Here is a 25,377-nt window from a genome sequence, read left to right on the forward strand (position 1 = left end):
AAGAAGAAACCATTTTGACATCTAACCTCATTGACATGAACATCAAACAGGCTTTATTTCCTGCCTTCTGCCTGTACATGGTGGTGAATCTTGACGGATATTTCATTTTCAATTCACAGACACATGACAGTGGCTCTCAAAGTGACAATGTGCAGCAGCAGCTGGCAGTATCCTTTGTTTTCTTGCTCTACCTGCCAGCATTGGGTGTATCTTACTCAAAAAGAGAGGTTCCTGAAAAGTGATGTGTAAATGGAATACGAGGTAAGATAAATTATAATTTAAAGGTTTCCTGAAGGAATCATAGAAAAAAATTGTTCTTGGATAGTGAATAAATTGTCCTCTATTTCAGTGCTTCTCAATCTTTTTAGGCCTCAACCCACAGTAAGAAATACATTTTATGGGGGTGCCTGGGTGGCTTAGTCGGTTAAGCGTCTGACTTCGGCTCAGGTCATGATCCCACAGTTTGTGGGTTTAAGCGCCGTGGAGCCGGTTTCAGATTCTGTGTCATTCTCTCTCTTTCTCTCTCTGCCCCCCCCCTTTCTCTCCCTCTCAAAAATAAATAAAAGCGGGGCGCCTGGGTGGCGCAGTCGGTTAAGCGTCCGACTTCAGCCCGGTCACGATCTCGCGGTCCGTGAGTTCGAGCCCCGCGTCAGGCTCTGGGCTGACGGCTCAGAGCCTGGAGCCTGTTTCCGATTCTGTGTCTCCCTCTCTCTCTGCCCCTCCCCTGTTCATGCTCTGTCTCTCTCTGTCCCAAAAATAAAAAAATAAAAAACGTTGAAAAAAAAATTTTTTATAAAAAAATAAATAAATAAATAAATAAAAGCATTTAAAAAAATTTTTTTAAAAAGAAAATATGTTTAAAAAAAAAAGAAACACATTTTACGTCAGCCCAGCACACACATGCATGTATTCAACTGGTCCATACATTGCACAAAACAGTACTTAGCCTGACTGCGTGCCTGCACGAGATATATTCTGAAATTTTGTCCTAGGTTCCTCTGTGAAAGTGCTGGGTGCAATCCACAAAAATTGATTTCGTGACTCATTAATAGGTCTCAGCCCCCAGTTTGAAAACACTACACCAGTTTAAATATTTTATCAATCTGGATGTTTCCGTTTTGCACAGTGTAGCTTAACTGCCCACGCCTTGCATTCTGCATCGTGGAGAAAATCTAGCGCCTAAGATCTGAGGGACAGTCACATTTCCAGACACTGTGAGGGGAAAAAAGTGAGGAAAACTCACCTCAGCTTTCTGCTTCTACTGCCAGCAGGAGACTGATAAACTCTAGGTTTTCTCAGACCTAGAAATTAACCTTTGTTCTGTGGTGGATTTTTTGAGAGAGAGGAAACAAATGTTTGTTTCAGCTCTTTCTTCCCATGCAAATTCAAAGTTGTTTTGGTTTTTTAATCTTTTTGGACCACCTTCTTTCTCTCAATTGCCCCTCAGAAAGTTATTCAAGTACACAAAACAATCAAATGACTCAAGATCCAGGTCCCTCTTCTCCTTGACATTGCCGTTCTCTCCCCCGGCCGCCCCCCGCCCCCCGGCAAAACAAGGGACCCAAGGGAAGGTGGGGGGCGAGGGCTGCAAAAGAGAAGGGGAGTGGAAAGAAGGAACGGGGGCGGCTGAACAGGTCGTGGCTGAGTGAACCGGCTCGTCCTTCCCGTTTGGCTTTGCTAGGTGACTGGGTGACGGAGGTTGGCCGGGAAGGCTGACTTTGCGCGGGGTGTGCTGGCCGGCGCCTCGCCTTTGCCTTTGCGCTTTGTACCCAACGGCGCGCGCGAGCGGCCGCGCTCAGGTGCGGTGGGAGGGTCTGCGCTCTCCTTTCACTTTCTCCGGTCGCCAAAGCGGACACCTGGGGACGGAACCACAGCTCCCACCAGGCCAGCGAGGCAGGAGGACCGAAAAGGAAAGCTCGGAGAAGAAGTGAACATTACCTGCTAGCAGAGGTGAGAGAGCGAGCCAGGTAAGCAACAGGTGGACCAGGAAGGTGAGGGTTACAGGATGCGGGATGAAGGGCACCGGCGGGGGCGGGGGGCACCGCTCATTCCTCCTTGCGGCGCCGCAGGCTTGGGTGAAGAGGGCTTCTGTGGAAACCCTGAGGACTTACTTGGGCAAGAGGGCCGTGGAAGCAAGGTTCCAGCTCAAGTGACAGGGATATGACACCGGAAGTAGAAGGGCCTCATTTGAAAAGCCAGAAGGAACAAAGAAAGGGGTTTGTTTCATCGTGGCTTTTGTCTGCTGGGTCATTTAGCCATAGGTGACTTCAGAGGTGTCCAAGAGAGGTATGGGATCCTTCTTCATCCGTTTAAAGCTCAGGGTTTTCCCAGGCAGGTGATGAATCTGTGTGCTTTTCAGTTTCTGTGATGATACAGACTTGTCCTTTTCGGACTTTCGAGAAAACCCGAAACTAAAACGGGAAGAAATGGAGAAGGGTGCTATAAGGCAGGAACAGTCTGAAGCCAGTCAAATCTAATCGCCAAATGCTATCAGGTTTCGTGTATTTTTACGACACGCTGGAGGAGGAGGAGACCCAACACAGCACCAAGTGAAGCGCAGTTGAGAGGCCCAGGGATATTTGCCTTGAGGGGATGTGCTTGCTGCTTCAAATATCTGACGGGCTGTCATGTGGAATAGGAATCTGCCAAGTCCGGGCACAGCACGAGGGTCAGTCAACAGATGGAAACTCCAGAGAGATAGAATTCAACCCCATGTAAGTTAGAGCTGGGCATGCCAAATGGGCTTTTTCAGGAAGCAGTGAGTTCCTGGGGATCAAACATATTAAAGCAGAGGTGGATACTGCAGCAGAAATGCTGAAGTGGGAATCAAGTTTCAGGTGAGGGATTGTGTTGATCAGCACTTCCCAAACCAGACGGTCATCAGAATCACCTGGGGAGTGTTTGCCTGTGCGTGTGTGTGTGTGTGCGTGCACACGTGTGCAGGTGTTTAACTATATTTAGCAGATCTGGGATGGTCTCCAGGAATATATATTTTTAATTATCCCCTCCAGATAGTTCTGCCATAATCAATTACTTAGGGAGCCACTGTCATTAGAAACTTTATTTTTTCCAGTCTATAGTAAAATATGCTCTAAACACTTGAAAACCATAGTTTTCATTTGGGGTTTTTTTTTTAAGTTTATTTATTAAATAATCTCTTACTCCAACAGAGGGCTTGAACTCACGACCCTGAGATCAAGAGTTGCGGGCTCTACCAACTGCGCCAGCCAGGTGCCCTGCATAGTTCTCATTTTGAAATAGTCTCAAAGCCTTAATTTCCTGGTCAAGGAAACCAGAAGAAAAGGCCATGTCACTCTTCCCCAAACTGACTTCCTGTCAGATCTTGTCTGCCCTTGTTGCTGGTTGCCTGGACGTTGAGTCTTCCATAGCTGGGAGTTTTGCTCCCCATGCAAAGTGGAGATAGGATGACATCTAGGCATGTCCTCCAGCTGATGAGTGGCAGGTAGAGCACTCCCGTAGGCATCTCCTCTGCCATCCTCCTGCTCTGGGCACTTGATGGAGTGTGAGGCACTTCGCCTCAGTGACTAAGATTTCAGTCAATCCTGTCAGCTGAGAGTGTTGCTTATGTGCTGGGCCCAACAGACAATGGCAGTTAAATCTCTACATTCTAAAGTAATGTCAACCCACCGAGGGCAGGTGTGGGCTTGTGGGAATAGCTCCCTTGTACCTGACCAGTAATTAATGTCCTTCTCCCACAAGAATGCTAGTGCCACGAAAGCAAGAACCTCCCTTTCTCTTGTCCCGTCCTGCATCCTGAGTCCCCAGCTCCTGACCGAACAGTGCCTAGCTCACTAAAGAGAGACTGAATTCCTACTTTTCTTCCTAGGTCCGTTCTAGGTGGCAACAGCCATGCAATTCTCCAGCTCATCCAGGGCAGCAGATGAGAATTTTGACTATTTGTTCAAGATTATCCTCATTGGGGATTCCAATGTGGGGAAGACGTGTGTGGTGCAGCATTTCAAATCTGGGGTCTACACGGAGACGCAGCAGAACACGATTGGGGTGGATTTCACTGTGCGCTCCCTTGAGATCGATGGCAAGAAAGTGAAGGTCAGAAGGGCACCTCTTTTAGCTAGAGTTCCTAACACTGAAACACATGCCTGAGGAATGAAAGACTTAAATATAAAACATGAAATCATAAGAGTACCAGAAAAAAACCACATCGGAATATTTATTATTGTGGAATGGGGAAATCAACCTTTTTTTTTCCTTAGAGAGAGAGAGAGATAGAGAGCACGCACGAGCAGGAGAGAGGGGCAGAGGGAAAGAGAGATAATCATAAGCAGGCTCCACACTGAGCATAGAGCCCAATGCAGGGCTCGATCCCATGACCCTGGGATCATGACTTGAACCGAAACCAAGACTCTGACCCTCAAACGACTGAGCCACCCAAGCGCCCTGGAAATCAACCCTTTAAGACAAGAACCCAGAACTCATGAAGGAAAAGACTGCTTAATCAGAAATATCTAAAGGACAAATTTATACATCTCTATGTAATGATATAAAGGTCAAATTGCTGAGTGTGGAATCAGTTTAAGATTCTCTCTCTCCTTTTGCCCCTCCCCACACTCTCTCTCTAAAATAAAACATTTTTTAAATAGTAAAAATAAAGGCCAAATTTCTACATCCACAAAAATACCATAAACAAGAGATGCATAACAAACTGGAAAGAAATATTTGCAAATATGGGACTGACAAAGGGCTAATTTCCTTCATGTGAAAACAGAGTCCCAATAAATATCTAAGAAAAAGACCGACAACTAAATATAAAAAGTAGGCAATCCACAGACTGGACACAAATGCCATTTCATAAATTCAGTAAGAACTAGCTTGGAGATTCCTTACTCATAATTTAAAAAGTGAAAATTAGAATAACAGTGAGATATTACCTTTTGCCCATTTGATTAGAAAAGATCAGAGAGTGTTGGTGACAATGTAAAGCATGAATTTGTTTGGGATCTTGATTAAACAAAAACAGTAAAAAGACATTTTGGAGACAATCGGGAAAATTGTAATGTGGTCAGGTATCAGATAATACCAAAGGGTTATTGAAAAGTTGACCAGCAGCGACCGTGGCGTTGTGCTCGCATAAGAAAATGTCCACTTTTTTAAATGTTTAATTATTTGTGTGTATGTGTGTGTGTGTGTGTGTGTGTGTGTGAGTGTGTGACAGAGAGAGAGAGAGAGAGAAAAGGAGAGAAAATGAGGGGCGAGGGAGGGGTAGAGGGAGAGGCAGACAGAGAATCCCAAGCAGGTTCCATGCTGTTAGCACAGAGCCCTACGCAGGGCCCGAACTCATGAAACGTGACATCATGACCTGAGCTGAAATCAAGAGTCAGACGCTTAACCAACTAAACCACCCAGGCACCCCGAAAATGTCCACTTTTGACACAAATGAAATGACATGAAGTCTGGGATTCACATTAAAAGAATACCACAAAGAAATCAACAGAAGGAGCTAGATGGAGCAAGAATGGTGAGATCTTGATAATTATTGAGTGTGGATGATGGCTATATGAAGGTTCCTTGTTTTATTCTCTCTAGTTTGGGGTATGTTTGCAAACTTTCTTTAAAAAAAAACATTTTATAGGGGTGCCTGGCTGGCTCAGTCCGTAAAGCACGTGACGCTTGATCTCAGGGTCATGAGTTCAAGCCCCACATTGCGTGTAGAGCTTACTTAATTAAAAAAAAAAAATTAAATAATATATTTTCTAAATAGTGTGAGTGAACAAACAGGTACACCCAGACACTGGGAGGGTGTACTCAATGGGTGCCCCTGCTTGGGAGGATAATTGCAAAGGTATTATTATAAGGATACTCTTAAATGTAAACAGCTAGGTGGTCCTTTAAAATCAGAACAGTTTGGTGTGTCTGGATGGCTCAGTCAGTTAAGCGTCCAGCTCTTGATTTCTGCTCAGGTTCATGAGTTCGAGAGCACAGAGCCTCCTTGGGATTCTCTCTCTTCTTCTCTCTCTGCCTCTCCCCTGCTCACTCTCTCTTAAAATAAATAAACTTTTTAAAAAATAAATAAAATCAGACCAGTTCAGCCAGTGCCATCACCTTGAGTGATATCACCGAGCAGTTTCAAAAGATAAACTCCAAAATCTAGGGGAAGGGAGAACAGAGGTAAAAAGGTCAAGAACACAAAACCCAAAATATTGGATCCACCTCTCCGACTGAGCGTCCCGTAGATGGTGACTCCCAAACCCGAAAGCGCATCCAAAATGCTCTGGGAGGGAACGGAAACACTGATTCCTAGGCCCCAGACACCAGACCTACCGAATTTGAATATCTCGAAGTGAGACCCAGAAAACTCCCTTGTTCAGACAACTCAGGTGAACAAGTTCCCATAAAGCATGAGAGCTCCTGATGTGGACCCCCTTCTCTGCCCTTCTCCAGATGCAAGTGTGGGACACAGCAGGCCAGGAGCGCTTCCGGACCATCACGCAAAGCTACTACCGCAGCGCCCACGCGGCCATCATCGCCTACGACCTCACCCGACGCTCCACCTTTGAGTCTGTTCCTCACTGGATCCAAGAGATAGAAAAATATGGCGCGGCGAACTTGGTCATTATGCTGATTGGTATGCTGTTTTCAAAGCATTTAGCTTTTCGTTCCCGGCCCCCTCTCCTGATGCTCAGCTTTTTGGTGTTTCTGATGGGAATGGCACATGAAATCATAAGAATGCCGGTGGTGGAAGGACCTCAGAGTGTTTGGCCCGGAAATTCCCATCAGATTCACCCGAGAATGGGGTGAACGAGGTTGGCGGGATGGGATGTGAATTTGCTAATAATACAGATTCCAAGGCCCCCACCCTAGAGTGTCTCATTCTGGAGACCTGGGATGGGGCCCCGGCTTCTAGAGAAGCCATACCCTTCATACCGATTTGATGCGAACGTGTGTAGACCACACAGAAAATACTCTATAGTCTGAGGTTCATAATAGCAGATGGCTCCAGATCCCCAAGGAGGCCACTCAGATGCACGTGACTGACTGCACCCAGGAATAACTCCTTACAGCTGCTAAGATCCTAACAAATCCTAGGAACAAACCTCCATCAGAATTAACAGGGATACAAGGGGCAGACCAGACTCCCAGCTTAGGAATGGCCACTCCTACAACATCCCTTGGTGAGAGCCACCAAGGGGCTCTCGTATCTTTCTTCTAGAAGCAGAGCTGTGCCCTGACCTTAAACCTCACTAGCAGGTGCTTGGGTGGCTCAGTTGGTTAAGTGTCCGACTTCGGTTCGGGTCATGATCTTACGGTTCATGGGTTCAAGCCCTGCTGTGCCGAAAGCTCAGAACCTGAAGCCTGCTTCAGATTCTCTCCCTCTCTCTCTGCCCCTCCCCCAATCATGTTCTATCTCTGTCTCTCTCTCTCTCTCTCTCTCAAAAATGAATAAATGTTAAAAAAAAAAAAAGAGGTGAGCTGAGATCGAGTCAGACCCTTAACTGACTAGGCCACCCAGGTGCCCCTAGACATTCTTAATTTCAATATACTTCAATCCATCAATCTTTTCCTTAATGATTGTTTCCTTGTATCCTATTTAGGAAATCCCCTAATCAAAGTCATCAAGATATTCTGTCTTTTGAAATAAGTTGTCTGTCTGCCTTCCTTCCTTTCTTCCTTCTTCTCTTTCTCTTTCAACTTATTGTGGCTTTTACATTTAGATCTAATGTAACATCATTAGATCTAACCAACATCAGAACTGATGTTGGTGTATGGTGAGGTATGGACCACAAATCTGTAATTTTTCATGTACAGATCCAATTGCCCCAGTGCTATTTACTAAAAAAGGCAGCCTTTCCCACTGCTCTGTGATACCATCTTTCTGTAAAGGGTGCATATATCAGTGCACCCTTGTTTTTGAGCTTTTTATTCCACTCTATTGATCTATTTCATGCATGCTCTTGTGGGGCAAAGCGCCTTAGACATTACAGTGGCTTGTGGCCCTCCAAAGGGCTAGATATACCATGTATCTGTGGTACTAAATTTTCATGGGATCTATATACAAATGTTCATAACAGCTCTATTCATAATTAACCAAAAACTAGAATCTACTCCATTTCTTCAAATGGGTGGATGGTTAAACTCTGGTCCATTTATACCATGAACTGTCACTCTGCAGTAAAAGGGATAAATTACCAATACATCCTTGGATGGAACTCAAGGGAATTATGCTGAGTGGAAAAAAAGGCAATCTCTAAAGGTGGTATCTCTAAAGCCACCCCGGGGCACCTGGGTGGCTCAGTCGGTTGGGCGTCCGACTTCAGCTCAGGTCATGATCTCACAGCTCGTGAGTTCGAGCCCCGCATCAGGCCCTGTGCCAACAACTCAGAGCCTGGATCCTGTTTCAGATTCTGTGTCTCCCTCTCTCTCTGCCCCTCCCCTGCTCATGCTCTGTCTCTCTCTGTCTCAAAAATAAATAAAAACATCCAAAAAAAAGTTTTTTAAATAAAGGTGATATCCTGTATGATGTCATCTATCTAATAGTCCTGAAATAACAAAATTGTAGAGATGGAAAACAGATCAGTGGTTACCAGGGGTTGGGGGTTAGCTGTGATGGGAGGTTATAAAGTGGTGGCATGAAGGAGCACTTTGTGTGATGGAACCACTCTGTTATCTTGGCTGCGGTGGTGGATATATGTGGTGAAAATTGCCTGTAATTATACATGCACGTGCACAAAGGAGGGTACCACGTAACTGGTGAAATCTGAGTAAGCTCTGTGGGTTGCACCAATGTTAACTTCCTGATTTTGAGGTTGTGCTACAGTTACGCAAGAGGTTACCCATGGGGAAACTGGGTGAAAGGTACGCTGGACCTCCCTGAAGGACCTCCTTCAACAGCCTGCAAGTCTAAGTGCACCTGGGTGGCTCAGTCGGTTAACGTCAGACTCTGGAGCTCTACACTTACATCGCGATCTCACCGTTTGTGAGATTGAGCCCCAACTTGGGCCCCGGGCTGACAGCATGGAGCCTGCTTGGGATTCTCTGTCTCCCTCTCTCTCTGCCCCTCCCCTGCATTCTCTCTCTCAAAATAAGTAAACATTAAAAAAGAAACAAACCAGGGGCACCTGCGTGGCTCAGTCACTTAAGCCTCAGACTTTGGCTCAGGTCATGATCTAGCAGTTCATGAGTTCAGGCCCCGCATCACTCTCTGTGCTGACAGCTCAGAGCCTGGAGCCTGCTTCAGATACTGTGTCTCCCTCTCTCTCTGACCCTCCCTTGCTCACATCCTGGCTCTCTCTCAAAAATAAATAAACATTAAAAAAAATTAAAAACAAACAAACCAATCTGTGAGCCTATAATTGTTTCAAAATTAAAAGTTTTAGGGGCTCCCGGGTAGCTTAAGTGCCTGACTTTGGCCCAGGTCATGATCTCATGGTTCGTGAGTTCCAGTCCTGCGTCCAGCTCTGTGCTGACAGCTCAGAGCCTGGTGCCTGCTTCAGATTCTGTGTCTCCCTCTCTCTCTGCCCCTCCCCGCTTGTGCTCTGAGTCTCTCTCTCTCTCTCTCTCTCAAAAATGAATAAACATTAAAAAAAAAAATTAAAGGTGTAAAGGCTTTCATGGTGGGGAGGGGTAATTAGAAGAAGAAAGGGCCTAAAAAGGCTCCTTTATGGGAAAAAAACAGGTTGAAAAACATTAATCTAGCCTGTCTTAATTACGGTAGCTTTGTAAGAAATCCTGATGTCTGGTAGAACAAATCCTTTAGGAAGACAATTTTACCTTGTGATTCCTGCCTCAGAGAAATCAAAGTCCAATGACTGGATGAATATAGGGGTTGAAGTAGAGAAGCCAAAGAGATGGGTCACTCTTCCTTCTGTGAGCCGTCCCGGGCCACACTTGCAAAACCCCTCACTGAACACTCTGGGGTAATAGGGAATGTTCTACATCCAGAGGGGAAGGGTGGTTACAGAGCATATACGTTTGTCAAAACTCATGAACTGCACAGTTAAAGTCTGCATCTTGTTGTATGTAAGTTATAGCTAAAACCCACATTATTCATTCCACACCTTCAATCCAGCAAATCCTAATTCACAATCTCCTCATTTAGACCAGGGCCATCCAACAGCACCCAACACTTTGTGGTCTGGAAAAGAGAGTGGAAAGAGAACCAAGATTTGGGGCACCTGGGTGACTCAGTGGGTTAAGATGGGCTCGGCTCACAATCTTATGGTTTGTGAGTTTGAGCCCTGCATTGGGATTGCTGCTGTCAGTGCAGAGTGAGCTTCAGATCCTCTGTTCCCCCCTCTGCCCCCCCAACTCTCTCTCTCAAAAATAAATAAACATTAAAAAAAAAAAAAAAAAAGGAGGGGCACCTGGGTGGCTCAGTCGATTAAGCGTCTGACTTCGGCTCAGGTCATGATCTCACGGTCCGTGAGTTCGAGCCCCGCGTCAGGCTCTGTGCTGACAGCTCAGAGCCCGGAGCCTGTTTCAGATTCTGTGTCTCCCTGTCTCTCTCACCCTCCCCTGTTCATGCTGTCTCTCCTTGCCTCAAAAATAAATAAATATTTAAAAAAAAAAAAAGGAAAAAAGATTTGGAGGAAGAAGAGAGAAGACTGAGGACTCCCTCTGGCACAGTCTTTACCTTGTTTAGACTTTGAAGGAAAGACAGTCCCTCCCGAGAGCACACAGCCTTCATCTGTCCCTGCCAATAAACACAACCCTCCAGCCCCTTTCTCACAGCTCCTGAAGATCTTGACAGTGAATGAAGACAGTGGCTCTTTCCATACATTGATGGTTTCATTTTCAGTAAATCTGCCCACAATTGCTGTCTATGAATGTATGCACGTGTGCATATTGCCGAACTAAATGTTTCTCTTAAGGTTCGTTAAAACACGTGCGCACACCTGCACACACACACACACACACACAACGGATTCAGTCCCTCAATGGAATATTTGTTTATCTCTCTCACCCCCAGGGAACAAGTGTGACATGTGGGAAAAACGGCATGTCCTGTTTGAAGATGCCTGCACGCTGGCTGAGAAACACGGCCTCCTTGCTGTTCTGGAAACATCTGCTAAGGAGTCTAAGAACATAGACGAGGTCTTCGTGCTGATGGCCAGGGAGCTGATTGCCCGCAACAGCCTGCACTTGCTTGGTGAGAGCCCCCTGAACAACCTGGCCATGGGTTCCAGGCCGGTTCTTATGGCCCAGGGGCCGAAGGAGAAGACCCACTGCATGTGCTGAATATGCCCTCGAGGCCAGCTGCACGCACCGGACGCCTGATGTCAGAAACCAAAGTTGGCCGGATATCCTGTTGTCGGCCCAGAGCATCTCAGACCAAAGCACAGACTTGCCTCTGGCCCTAACCCCGCCCCCTGGATGGGGAGCACCGTTGCCTTGATTCACACCCGAGGCCAGAACTGCGGACTCTGAGGAAGAGGACACCACCGTTTCTTTGGATCCCGCCTAGGGCTTAAGGCACAGGGGTAGGAGGACACGGTCTGCTTTTTCAGCCTTCCACTTTCTGTCTCCCCAACCCTTCAACGGCTTTCTACTGAATTCTGCTTCTCACTCAAAGAAGAGGGTAGTGAAGGAAAGAGGAAAGGAGGCATATCAAGAGGGGGAGAGGATGTTTAGAACATTCCAGGGCAGTTTATAGCAGCTCTGGCAAGGGAGGATGGAAAAAACCCTGCAGTGATAAACCAGAATGCTGCTGACATTCACATCTCAGGTCTTTGGCTTGGGGGGCAAAGCCTCTGACAGAAAGACCATCAACACCGTTTTGCCGAATGGTCAAGTGCCATGTGACGGAGACAGAATGGGATCTCACTTTATCCTAGTTATTGCTTTGACCACCCTCCTAGAATGAGGGAGATGCCTACAGTTTCCTTTCTAAAATACCACATTACCTGCTGGATAAAAACTCACTTCTGAATTGAAATTAAATGGGTTCATAGATGAATTTCAAGACAAAAGTGACCTCACTGTGTGGCCCCTGTGCATGCCCCGGACCCTCCAACACCTGTGAGAAATAAACATCCTTTTATCGAAGTCCCCTGATGGTTGTTGCTGAGGCAATCATAATGATATTGTAATCATAAGAACCACAGGGCTGGTCCAGCTACCACGTGGCTCTGAACAAGGAAAGGTCTGTGGTGGCTCACCTTGGCACTAATCACAGGCCGAGACCAACAAAGAACAGATAGCCACTATCCGGGTACTGGGTACTGGAGATGTGGCTAATCTGAATTTGAGATGATCTCTACGTATAAAATACACACCAGATTTTGAAGACTTAGTACTAAAAGAGTATAAAGTATCTTATAACAATTTTATATGATTATATTTTGAAATGATATTTTAGATATACTAGGTTAAATAAGTATATTAATGTTTCACCTTTTTTTTTTTTTTTTTTTTTTTTTTTTTTTTTTACTTTTTAAATATGGCTACTAGAGGAGCGCCTGGGTGGCTCAGTCAGTTAAGTGTCTGACTTCAGCTCAGGTCATGATCTTGCAGTTCATGAGTTTGAGCCCCGCGTAGAGCTCTATGCTGTCAGCGCAGAGCCCGCTTCAGATCCTCTGCCCACCCCTCTCTCTACCCCTCCCCTGCTCACATTCTTTCTCTGTCTCTCAAAAATAAGCAAACATTAAGAAAAAAATAAATGTGGCTACTAGAAAAATTTAAATTACGTAAGTGGCTCACACCATACATCGATTGGACAGTGCAATAAAGCAATGCTTCTCAAAGTGTAGTTCACCAACCAGACATAGGAGAGGAGCCAGGGGATGCCTGTTACAGATTCCTGAGGCACATGACTGACTTGTGGAATCGGAATCTGTTCAGGAATCCACATTCACCCAAGCTTGCTGGCTGATTCCCATGCTGAAAGTTTCGAACTGCTACTTTACAGAGGTTGGGGGGGGGAGGGTTAGGAGGAAGATCATAGAGAATTAATCACATTTTAATTCATTTCAATATATATTTGTTCCTGAAAAAAACCACCCACCTTTAGGAAACACGAAGGAAATCTAGTTAAATGCCAGAGAGAATAAATGCATCCACGCAGATTAACCTGTCTCATCTGTTTTATTGTTCTAAGTGAAGGGGTAGGCACAGCAGAATCTCAGGACTAGATCTGTACCAAGCCACTGCATGGTTTTGCGAGGAGGCAAGAAACAGTCGTTAAGAAAGGTGAAGAAAACTGAGTAGATCAGGGGAGGGAGTGAGCAAAGACGAAAGAGGCTGAGCATGAAGTCTCACACAAACTTCCCATTTCCCTGCCTGTCAATCTCACCACTCTCACGACCTCATCAGCTTCTCGGGCTATGCGCTCTGGGGATTATATGGAATGAAAATATTCCTACCGACAGGGTGCACATGTGAGAACAAAGCCACCTGAACACCAGCGACCTGTAATTAGCCAGCCCGGGCTTCGGTCGAAATTATAGTGCTTCAAACAGAAACCCCCCAGTCCACTTGAAAGGGACTTGGAAGGGTGACGGGAGTGGAGCGGCGTCACTGAATGTGGGTGTGCGAAGGTCCGCTCTGAAGAGACGCACAGGCTTTTCTGGAGCGTGGCCCGGCGTCCTAACTGGCACGGTGAGGCCAGTGCAGGCAGGTTCCCCTGCACAGCCGTGGTCACGGAAGGCCGTGTGGCACTGAATCCTGGTATTTTTCTCACGTCTCCCAAACTGTACAGTTGGTAATAAGTGAGTTATATGAAATCAGGTTCTAAAAGGGACATTTCGGAAGAATGAAAAGATTACAAATGTCTCCATATGTTGTCTGCCAATGTTAAGTACATTTCCCTATGTGAAGAAATCTTTCAGTTAATATTTCATTGTTCATAGATGGCTCCTGACTCTCTTCCCCATTCTGTTACTGAAAAGGTCCATTAGTTATAAGAGGAATATTACTATAATAGCATTAATAATAGCAAACACATATAGCAATTACTATGTGCCCAGCGCTGCACCATACTGACTCAGTCAGTGAATCCTGTCTACTCTCTTTTGAAGTGGGTGCTATTATTTATTCCTTTTTTTTTTTTCAAGTTTTTATTTTTGAGGCAGAGCCCAAGCAAGGGAGGAGCACAGAGAGAGGGAGACACAGAATTGGAAGCAGGCTCCAGGCTCTGAGCTGTCAGTAGAAAGCCTGACGCAGAGCCCAAACTCACAAGAGATCACGACCTGAGCCGAAGTTGGTCGCCTGAGCCAATAGGCACCCCTAATTCTTATTTTAAAATGAGGGTATGAAACAGAGAGAGATTAAGTTCACACAGCTTGTAAGTGGCGGAGCCAGGACTCAAACACAATCTGGTTCCAGAGCCCACTCTTAGCATTAGGCTCTACTCCCTCCCAGATAACGACCAGTATCAGATTTGGCTCTGTCATATTAACCTGTCACATTTTAATCACACACACACACACACACACACACACACACACACACACACACAGAAATACGCTCATCCCAAGATATACTCTCAAATGTCTATTTCAGGGGCACCTGGATGGCTCAGGTCATGATCTTGCAGTTTGTGGGTTTGAGCCCCGCGTCAAGCTCTGTGCTGACAGCTCAGAGCCTGGAGCTGCTTCAGTTTGTCTCTCCCTGTCTCCCTGTCTCTCTGTCCCTCCTCCGCTCATGCTCTCACTCTCAAAAATAAACACTAAGAACAATTTTTTTAATGTACACTTCAATATCCTTCCAAGTCAAGTCATGTAGCTTTCTCTGTACAAGAAGCAGGAGGCTGGAAGGAGGCAGTGGGGGAGGGGGCAGGGGTGGAGAAAGGTGGCTGGTTGGGTGGGTTAGGCTCGGCCTATCTAACCACAGGGGAATTATGTAGGAACAGGGCCTGAGTTATGCCAGCTCCAGAGTCCACCTCCTCTTGAACAGGGATGATGTGGAAACTCCACTTTGCTTACATGCAAGGTCATTTGGGCGACCCAAGGCCAACTAGGCTGAGTCCTACCTCAGCACAAGGGTTAGATGGCGGGCATGGAGAAGCAAGCACACATCAACGCTCCCTGCCTGTCGCCTGATGGAGAAGAGGCTCTGGGGACTCATATCATCAAAGACAAGATTAGTGCTTGCTTCAATTTTTCATATTTTAAAAATTATGTATTTTGAGAGGGGGTGAGGGGCAGAGAGGAGAGGATCTGGAGCAGGCTCTGTTGACAACAGAGGGCTTGACGTGGGACTCAAACTCATGAACTGTTAAGATCATGACCTGAGCCAAAGTTGGATGCTTAACCAACTGAACCACCCAGGCACTGCTCTAATGCAGTATTTTTATCTTTTAACATGTGTGTGTGTGTGTGTGTGTGTGTGTGTGTGTGTGAGAAAGAGAGAGAGAGAGAGAGAGAGAGAGAGGCAGAGAGGGGAAGAGAGAGGGAGACAGAATTTTTTTTTTTTTTAATTTTTTTTTCAACGTTTATTTATTTTTGGGACAGAGAGAGACAGAGCATGAATGGGGGAGGGGCAGAGAGAGAGGGAGACACAGAATCGGAAACAGGCTCCAAGCCATCAGCCCAGAGCCTGACGCGGGGCTCGAACTCACGGACCGCGAGATCGTGACCTGGGTGAAGTCGGACGCTTAACCGACTGCGCCACCCAGGCGCCCCAGGGAGACAGAATTTAAAGCATGCTCTAGGCTCTGAGCTGTCAGCAGAGCACGACGCACGGCTCCAACCCATAAAACATGAAATCACGACATCAGACGCCTAACGGACTGAGCCACCCAGGTGTCCCTCCAATGTAGCATTTTTAATATTTTTTCTGTAGGCTGCATGTTGAAGAAAAATTTTTAATTACAGAAAATCTTAAGAATATCAAAAGTACCTGGGATCCCATGCAGGATGACTTTCTCAACACGATCTTGTACATATTTTCTTTTCTATATGTTTACTCTGTAACATTTCAACATGCACAGGATGTAGCTGTTACTCAAGTAACCCCTCAAGGAGTGTATTCTGGCCTGGCCATTTACAAATATTAACCTGGCACTCGCTTCCACTTTGGGGGGGGCGGTTAATATTGTCAACTGGAAGAAGAGGCTGGGCCACAGAATGTGTCTGCATCCTGGCTGTGTTTCAGATGGGCCACAGTACCTGCTAAACATGCAGATTACCAGGCCCCTCCTGAACTGTATTTCAGTAGGTCTGGACTAGCATGTACTTTGTACTTTCTACAATTCTCAAGGCACTAGAGGATTCTCACAAGCCCATTCATAAACCGGGCATCAAAGTCTAGAAACAATCGGTTGTTCCTACAGCTCCCCAAGCACCCAAAGCCTTAGTGGTCAGTGACAAGATTTAAAGCAGATACCCAAGTGCCAAACCCACTGTCCTCTTGAAGCTTTACTACTACTCAGGGGATGTTTACCATGAGCTCAATTTAAGGGTCACTTTATATACTTTATTCTAGGGAACGTGGGAGTTTAAAAAGTTCAAAAAGAATTTCCCAATCTAAAAGAATTCAATATTTAGCTTGGAACAAAGCTTACGTATTCAAGGTTAGAGAATGTCGCATGGTTAATGGCTTCAAAAACTGATGGAGAGGAACATATCAGCTCAGGGTAGGGGGGAAGCAATACCAGGCTGGCTGAAGTGATGTGGGGAAAGGTCCTGGAGGCTTCAGGACCTCAACAGGCCCTGTCACAGAAAAGATGGCAGAGGGACACAAGGGGGCCGAAAGTGATGAGGCAGAAGGCAGGAGCAGGCCCAGTGTTTAGGGGTGCAGAACAGACATTGTTGTCCAACAGACATTGTTGGAATGTCACGGGCACATGTGAGGCATTTTTAAGAGCCCAGAATGAAAAAGTTGATGGAGTTGATCCTGCCTCCAGAGACAGCAAAAAGTTCCTAAGGATTTTGAAAAGGGGAATTTTATGATTGTGTTGATAAATCCAGGGTAATAAGGGGTTGAGTCAAATTTGTGGAAAGGCTGGTGGTGTTTTAGGAACTGAGGCAAAGGGGAGAGGGGTATCCCAGAGAAGGTTCAGGCAAACAGCTAGATATCAGCTAGTACCTGATGAAAGGCAGGACAGAGGGAAAAAGATGAAGTCTGAAGACCGGGTCATTACTACTGCTTTGGTGATGACACCGGTGCCCACAGCTATTGGCCTTCTCACCCCTGAGCTTCTTCAGTAGCCCAACTTCCTTTAGTGCCAAGAACAGTCATGGTTAACTTTTGTCTCCCGAGCACTGGACTTACCTATGAAAGTTGCTTCACATGTTTGTTAGCAGGCTGAATTCTGAGTAGGGGTGAAGGAGGATGGAGAAAGGCCAGCAGTGGGCCTTAAGGAATGCCCAGGACTCGGAGGAGGAAAGAGGAGGAGCCAGGACGTGAAAGTCAGAACCAGGATGATGAACTATGGCTGCTCAAGGAGCCGTCTGCATGGTCTTCCTGGTCCGTGGCCAAGTGAGTGTAGAAATTGACCATTTAGAAACTTTTCTATCATTCTGGGATTGCCACAACATCCAACTCTATGTTTGTTGAGTTCAGTGACAACTTTGGGATTGTACTTTGAAGGGCGTTTTTCATTTCATTTTGTAACAACTCATTTTTATTATTATATCACAAAGGTATTAGCCCACAATGGACCGGAAACATGGAAAAATAAAAAGACAACTAGTCCTTTACCAGTAATACTTTGAGAAGCATTGATGTTAAGTAACATTAAAGATTGGGGAAAATAAGGGCGCCTGCCTAGCTCAGTTGGTAGAGCCTGTGACTCTTGATTTTAGGGTTTTGAGTTCAAGCCCCCGGTTGGGCATAGAGATTACTTAAAATAAAAGTAAGATTGGGGAAGAAGCCAAAGAAATGGAGAAAAGGTTCCCACGATTCCTGAATTTGGCAGGACCACCATCAGTGACCTTTGGCAATGCACCTTTGGTGGAGTGACTGTGGTACAGTCCCATCCCTAAGAAAATAACCTCAAGGCAACTCCTGCTTACAGGAGTAAGAGACAACATCCCTCACGACCTTATGACATGAAACCACTTAATCAGACATGTTTGTGTTACCATGTATGGGACAAAGAAGTAAAAAATACATAAAACAACAAGCCACGTGGTGTTCAGGGCTCAGTTCTCTGGGTACAAACCCAACTGAGCATGTGCCGGCAGGATAAAGTTGCTTCCTGGAAAGAAAAGCCTCAGTGTCGCGACTCTGTGCGAGAATCCCGCTACGCGATGATGACGACGACGTCCAGCACAGGAGAGACAGTCTGAGTCTGGCCTCAAATCAGAAGGACTAAGTTTGGGGGCGCTTGGGTGGCTCACTCCATTAAGCATCTGACTTCGGCCCAGGTCATGATCTCACAGTTCATGAGTTTGAGCCCCAGCTCAAAGCCTGGAGCCTGCTTCCGATTCTGTCTCCTTCTCTCTCTCTGCCCTTCCCCCACTTGCACTCGGTCAAAGAAAAAAAAAAAAGGACTAAGTTTGAAGCCTACTTCTCAGCTTATCCACTGCGAAACCACAGGCAAATGACTTTTCCTTTCCTCGCTCATAAACCAGCGACCCACTTACCTCTGATTGCTACAAGCATTACTAATAATGCCTAATTGAAGGGCTAAGTACAGGTCCCGATACACTGTATTAGTCACTAAAAGCATATTTTTTTAAAAAACCACATAAGTAGAGATCACTTGTTCAAGAACTTTCTTTGTGGAAAAGGAGAAAAATAATTGGTGTTTAGAAACAAGCAAAGGCTTCCTCTATACCAGCAACACTACTTGTAAGTATTTAGACTCCAGAGTGTCAGGGATTGTGAGACGGTACTGTTAGTAATAATGAAAACCTAAAAAATACTCTTCAAAGGGGGTTGTTAAATAAATTCTATACAACTTTACTTTTTAAGTAAACTACACCAAGCGTGGGGCTGGAAATTCGTGACCCTGAGACCAAGACCTGAGTCGAGATCAAGAGTCTGAGCCACCCAGGCACCCCTGTAAATATATGTATTTTAATTTACTTGTATTGAGAGAGACAGAGACAGCACAAGTCGGGGAGGGACAGAGAAGGTGAGAGAGAAGGCCAAACAGGCTATGTGATGCCAGTGCAGAACCCTGATGTAAGGCTCAAACCCACAAGGCCACGGGATCATGACCTGGGTAGGATTCTTAACCGACTGAGACACCCGGGCGTCCCTATTTATTTTAAAGTTTATTTATTTTGAGAGAGAAAGTGCAAGCAGGAGAGGGGCAGAGAGAGAGACAGAATCCCAAGTGGGCTCTGTGCTGTCAGCAAAAAGCCCTACCTACATAGGGTTCAAACCCACAAACCGTGAGATCATGACCCGAGTTGGATGCTTAATCAAATGAGCCATCAACCTATTACAAGCCCTATCTATCTAGATATTTTTAAGTAAGCTTCACATCCAGCGTGGAGTGCAAGGCAGGGTGTTTGAACGTTCAAATAACTGAGCCACTCAGGCGCTCCTATAATCAGCGGGGTTTAAACGAAGAATATACTCTATAACAATTTATTGGATCACCTGGGTGGTTCAGTAGGTAAAGCATCAGACTTCAGTTCAGGTCATGATCTCACAGTTCAAGGGTTTGAGCCCTACGTCGCGTTCTGTGCTGACCGCTCGAGCCTGGAGCCTACTTTGGATTCTATTGCCTCCCCCCCCCTGCCCCTCTGCCCCTTCCCCACTTGCATTGTCTGTCTGTCTCCCAAAAATAAACACTAAAAAAAAAAGAAAGAAAGAAATGGGTCAAGATTAAGGATTTTCTCATAGGTGGTCTCCAGGTGTGATAGGAGGAGGCCATCAACAGTCAGCACTGACAGGGAGGGGGAGAGAAATGGAATGGGACGTGGCATATGCATGGCCCCAAGCAGTATGTACTGGTACCAAAGACGATAAAGGGCTGGCATTGGGAGCAAAAGGAGGCAGTGCTAGAAATGGTGAGTCTACAAGATGCTGTACCTCACGGGAGTAGGATGAACCAGAGAAAAGCCAGAGAAACAACAGGTTCATTAAGGATCCTTTAGAATGTAAATGTCAGGAGGGAAGGATCTCCAATTTGTTCCTTCTCATATCCCAAGTACCTAAAGAAAAGTTAGGACTCAAAATTTGATGAATCAAGGTTAAGCGTTTTAAGTACAATATATTTAACATTATTGGAACAGTAGGAGAAATTTATTCATCAATCATCACTGTAAAATACCCAGATAGGGGCGCCTGGGTGGCTCAAGTCAGTTGAGCGACTGACTTGGGCTCAGGTCATTATCTCACACGTGGGTTCGAGCCCTGCATCAGGCTCTGTGCTGACAGCTTGGAGCCTGGAGCCTGCCCCGGATTCTGTCTCCCTCTCTCTGCCCCTCCCTGTCTCCCACTGTCTCTCTCAAAAATGAATAAACATTAAAAATAATAATAACAGGGGCGCCTGGCCTGGGTGGCTCAGTCGGTTACGCGTCCGACTTCAGCTCAGGTCATGATCTTGCGGTTTGAGTTCGAGCCCCGCGTCGGGCTCTGTTGCTGACAGCTCGGAGCCTGGAGCCTGCTTCAGATTCTGTGTTTCCTTCTCTCTCTGCCCCTCCCAGGCTCATGCTCTGTCTCTGTCTCAAAAATAAATAAAACATTAAAAAAATAGTAGTAACAAATAAAATAAAATAACCCGATAATTGTACTGTGTTTATACAGGAGAAAATTTTTTTTCAGTTTTAATTTAATATTTTTGACAGATCACACAAGTAGAGGAGGGGCAGAGAGAGAGGGAGACACAGAATCTGAAGTAGCCTCCAGGCTCTGAGCTGTAGGCACAGAGCCCGATGCAGGGCTTGAACTGAGATCACATGAGCCAAAGTCAGACATTTAGCCAACTGAACCACCCAGGCAGCCCTAAGTAGGCCCCATGCCTAGTGTGGAGCTCAGAGTGGGGCTTAAACTCACTCTTGATCCTGAGATCAAGAAGACCTGAGCTGAGATCAAGAGTTGGAGGCTTAACTGAGCCAAACAGGTGGCCCTAGGAGAAAATGTTAACTGTTGTTACTTAGGGTCATGTCCGTAACTATTCTCAAATGGATTGGCAGGGTCACAAGAGACATAGAGAGTGAAAAACCACACGTGGCAAACATTAATAAATGGTTATTCTAACGTTCAACACACTATCCTTGCAGTTTGAAATTTCTGAACAAAAAAGGGGCTAGGGAACTAATAGGTGAGAATTACACACACGTGCACACACACACACACACACACAATTAGAATGAGCCATATAACATTATGAAACGCTTTCGACCTACAAAAACAAAGAGCATCTGGCCAGATCACACGTTTTAAGAGCTGTTCTAATTGCACGTGTCCTCTCAAATGCAACTATTCCCCTAACGCAACAGAAATGTGTTGACTGAACACTTACAAGGTCCAGTACCAGAATAGCTGCTTTACCATTAGAATACTCAAAGATATAAATTAGACTAAGGAGAAGACTAAATCTTTCAAGTTGCAGGCTTGGTTTACTAATCGCTAACTTGCTTGGCTACTGGTTACTGAATACTAGAATACAGTAAAAATGCGTTCTTTGTGGCTCCTTAAATAGTCTCCTTGATATACTCCCTTAGTCTGCAGGGTCTACAGTTCCATAAGCTTGTAGTCAGCTGGAAATTCCAAAGGTTAAATCCCACTACATTTTTTGGCCAGTGAGAAGTTTGCTTACAGATTTGCCTGAGGCAGTATAAAAAGTAAATTCACAAAAAAAGAGTCCAATAGTGAAGACAGAATAAGCCTGGTAGGTGGCTTTCCCAGTGGTAGGCGGGGCCAAGAGCCACCTCCTGCCTGTTGTATTTGACTCACACTTCAGTCAAGCTCTAATGCACCCACACGTGGTACCTGGACAGGCTGGCCTGGCATCACGCACTCCCAAAACTGGCTGCAGTTCATCCAGATCCCCAACCCACCCCTTCCCTTGATGAGCACATTGAAGTTTGAGAAGCACTATGGTTTCCAGGGCAGGTCAGGATAGGTCACAATTTACTAAAATACTCAAACTTACAAAGAATGTCTTACGTATGAAGGCAATCCAGCTTTATCCCTGTTACTGACACTTGCGGTGACATACTTTTCTAAAGGGAAAAGTTATTGTTGATCAGTAAACTGGGCATATCCTAGAGGCCATCAAATGCCATTAATGGGAGTGTCCAATAAAAGCTGTTCTCTTCTTGCCTGCCTCAGGGCTTTGGCACAGGTCTTTCTGAAGGGTGTCCTTTCTCCCCTTTAGCTCTCAGCTCAAAGGAGCTTTCCCAGGGCACCTGACTCAGGTTGTTTAAGTGACTTCAGCTCAGGTCATGATCTCAGGGTTCCTGGGTTCGAGCCCCTCATCAGGCTCTGTGCTGATTGTGCAGAGCCTGGTACCTGCTTTGGATTCTGTGTCTCCCTCTCTCTCTGCCCCTCCCCCGCTTGCACTCTCTCTCTCAAAAAGTAAATAAGCATCACCCCCCCCCAAAAAAAAACAACAAAAAAAGGTTTCCCTGGCCTGTTAAAAGCTCTTTTAATCTACACCTTCATAGTATAATAATTTGTCATTACCAAAAATAATCACTGTTGAACCACTGAAGTACACCTAAAACTAGTTATCAACTATACTCAAAAAAAATTTTAAACCTAAAATAAAACCACAGATATCTATGACTTCATGAAGAAAAGGATTACAATAGGATACTTCATGCCAGCTACACTGGCAAAAAACACCCAAGAAACCACAGCCACTACCTGCCAAATGTCCTAAATATCAATGTACGTTCAAGCAAAATCTTTTTACAAATTCATTGAATTTATTGAGAAGCATAAACATTTGGTTCAAATGACACTGAGCATATCACTTGAACCTAAAAATACTTTTGTTTAGGTACTACATGGTTTATTTCTTCCATGCGCTGGTAAGGGAGGTGTTAAAACCTGGTCAGTCTTGGTGAGGATCTTTATTTCTTGTCAGCCACAGATCTTCTGTCATTTAATAAAGTGCTGCCTCGTTAAAGTGATTGACTGCAGAGCACTTCTTCCACCTAAAATGGAAGCCTGTTTAGTTTGTGAAAGTCCTAGACACTGAAAAATCTTAAAACATGACCACTGGAGGAGACCTGATATGTCAATCACTTCAGATATAACAAAAATTTCTTTTCCTTTGCTCAAGCCCACTGAAACCCTCAGAAACGGCTTCTAGCGTTTGAAGGATATTTAAAAACTCACCTTCTGCTATCCTATTTATAGCAACTAGTTAATTTTAATTTTAATTTTTTTTTTAGTGAGCTCTATACCCAATGTGGGGGTTCAAACACATATGACCCGAGATCAAGAGTCACAAAATATACAAACTGAGCCACCGAGGCACCCCACAATTTAAAGTCTTCTGACATACAGATTGCCATAGTCTCCTTTAAAAAAGTAGATATTTTCATTATTAACATGTATTATCAAAGGGTAGGCAAAAAAGTACAGTTTGTAATAATGCTTTTTCTCCTAATACCTGTATACCAAGTACCAATTTTAAATCATAGAATAAAGTTTGTGTTGATTCACTGATACACTTTATTACTTGCTCCTGTATTTTAGGCATTTTGGTTTATTTTTGAGAAAGGGCATAAGCAGGGGAGGGGCAGAGAGAATCTCAAGCAGGCTCCACGGTGAGTGCAAAGCCCAAACTCATGAAATCAGAGTCAAATGCTTAACCGACAGAGCCACCCAGTGACCCCTTATCTTACTTTTGGATTGCCTTGAATAAAAGTGCCCCAAAAAGTTGCTAAAATAATTGAGTATTTTAAACATCAAAAGGTCCTCAGTTTTCTGTATGACAGTTCCTTAAACAGATGGTTTCAAACAGGCTGTTACGTTGGGATAACAAAAAGACTCAAAATCTCAGTGGCTTTTCACCCTGAAGGTTTGTTTATTTTGCAGTCACATTATAGGCCCCTCAGAGATCAGCTGAGTGTCCTGCTCTGTGTGACCCAGGCTGGTGAACAGCCGCATTCGATTGGAAGAATGAGGTCAATGGTGGACTGGCCCTTTGCTCACCTTTCATCAGCCTAAGAAAAGTCGGGCTTTGCAGCTGCCCTAAGCATCCAGAAGGCATAGACTTAGAAACACCATCAATATCCTACACCTCCCCTCTCTCCCTCAACTCTTGGGTTGTACTTACTTCACTTATTCTCCCAATCCTTTTTTTCTTTTTTAAATAAGAATCTGTGGATGTCCCACTCATTGTGTTGTGATGGCATGACAAGAGGTTGAAACAGTAGTTCTGTGCAAATGAGAAAGTTGAGGGGTTTCTATGGTCACTGTTGGTTCCCCAACTCTTTTTGCAAGAGGCGGGCACACTGAAAGAGCTCATGCTCAGTGCACAGAACAGGACAAGAACATGTTATGGATTGGCTGATACACAAGCTTCCATTGCCTTTCCCAAGACCTGAAGGGAGCTGCTCCAAACATAAATGTACCTCAACTCGAGAAGCAAGCCACAGTCACCGCCTGCAAAGACCATCTCCCCAGTGCAGACACAGATATGCCAACAGGACAACCACCAATGAACCTCTTCCTCCTTTCTAGACACCAGAAAGCAGAGGCTTTCAAAAGAGTCTCTCTTCCCCACTCAGACCCCCAACGGTTCTACCTTGCCTCTGAGGTCTGCAGCATCACTCTGGGGGTGCGTGTGATCCCCAGCAGCTGGAGGCACAACGTCAACACTTCTGGAAGGAAGCAATGGTTAAGAGAGCTTACAGAAACAGACTACTCACGGACCTATAGCTGTTACTATGACTACAGTAAGTCACAGTATCCACCATTCCTACAGGTGGAAACATTCTCAGTGGCACAAATTCCTGACATAGATATTTAAACCAAGCAACAGTATTTTTACAAATAAGCAATGCAAAAAGGTCACTGCAGAATGGTTTTTATTAATAAAAAGTAGGATAGCATCATCAGGGAGAAAAATACCCTTTCAAAATAGATGGCATGTTGTGACCTACCTGTTATTTGAGGGTACACGAAGCAGGTTCAGCTATAGGCGCGCAGCAGCAGAAAACTGGCAGGGCCTGTGGCCGCCAAAGAGGGCCTGAGTCTTAGCCTTGCAAATTCTAAAATACAGAATCGTTGGAGGATCCCAGCTGGTTAAGGTCCTCTCTGTATCTCTCAAAGCATTCACAGCAGGCTAGATGTTTTAGGGAAAGTGGTCACTTTCCTCCACAGAGAGGTGACTAATTGAAGAACTGATCAGAGTCCACGAAAGAAACAAATGTTATGCTTTGACATCTGCACCAAAACTGCTCAGTACACGAAAGAGAAAGCCAACTGGTTTTTTTAATTGTTTTATTTGGGAAAAGTGCTTCTTACAAAAGGGCAGCTGCAAAATACAGACACCTCTGCAACAGTTACTTGTTTTCTCTTAAAGTGAAAGAATGGGCG

At 45.2% G+C, this 25,377-nt stretch overlaps 1 protein-coding gene across 5 annotated transcripts; it reads left to right on the forward strand.

Annotated features, from left to right (window-relative positions):
• The first annotated feature begins 137 nt into the window (after window positions 1-137).
• Window positions 138-12,021, forward strand: RAB19 (RAB19, member RAS oncogene family). Of its 5 annotated transcripts, none has more exons than XM_047096670.1 (5): window positions 138-261; window positions 1,682-1,967; window positions 3,848-4,071; window positions 6,421-6,604; window positions 10,946-12,021. In XM_047096670.1, exons 3-5 carry the CDS (start codon window positions 3,871-3,873, stop codon window positions 11,212-11,214), a joined length of 654 nt encoding a protein of 217 aa, XP_046952626.1. In that variant the 5' UTR covers window positions 138-261; window positions 1,682-1,967; window positions 3,848-3,870; the 3' UTR covers window positions 11,215-12,021. The 5 variants fall into 5 exon arrangements, with proteins under 5 accessions (XP_046952626.1, XP_046952627.1, XP_046952629.1 ...); XM_047096671.1 differs by lacking the exon at window positions 138-261 and adding an exon at window positions 2,495-2,714 and having other exon boundaries at window positions 1,301-1,967; XM_047096673.1 differs by lacking the exon at window positions 138-261 and adding an exon at window positions 2,495-2,714 and having other exon boundaries at window positions 1,301-1,950.
• Window positions 12,022-25,377: the final 13,356 nt, after the last annotated feature.

Source organism: Lynx rufus, unplaced genomic scaffold (assembly GCF_022079265.1).
Source record: "Lynx rufus isolate CCGP_SWC_20201006 ecotype Redwood Valley unplaced genomic scaffold, mLynRuf1.p SCAF_4, whole genome shotgun sequence".
Taxonomy (NCBI): Eukaryota; Metazoa; Chordata; class Mammalia; order Carnivora; family Felidae; genus Lynx; species Lynx rufus.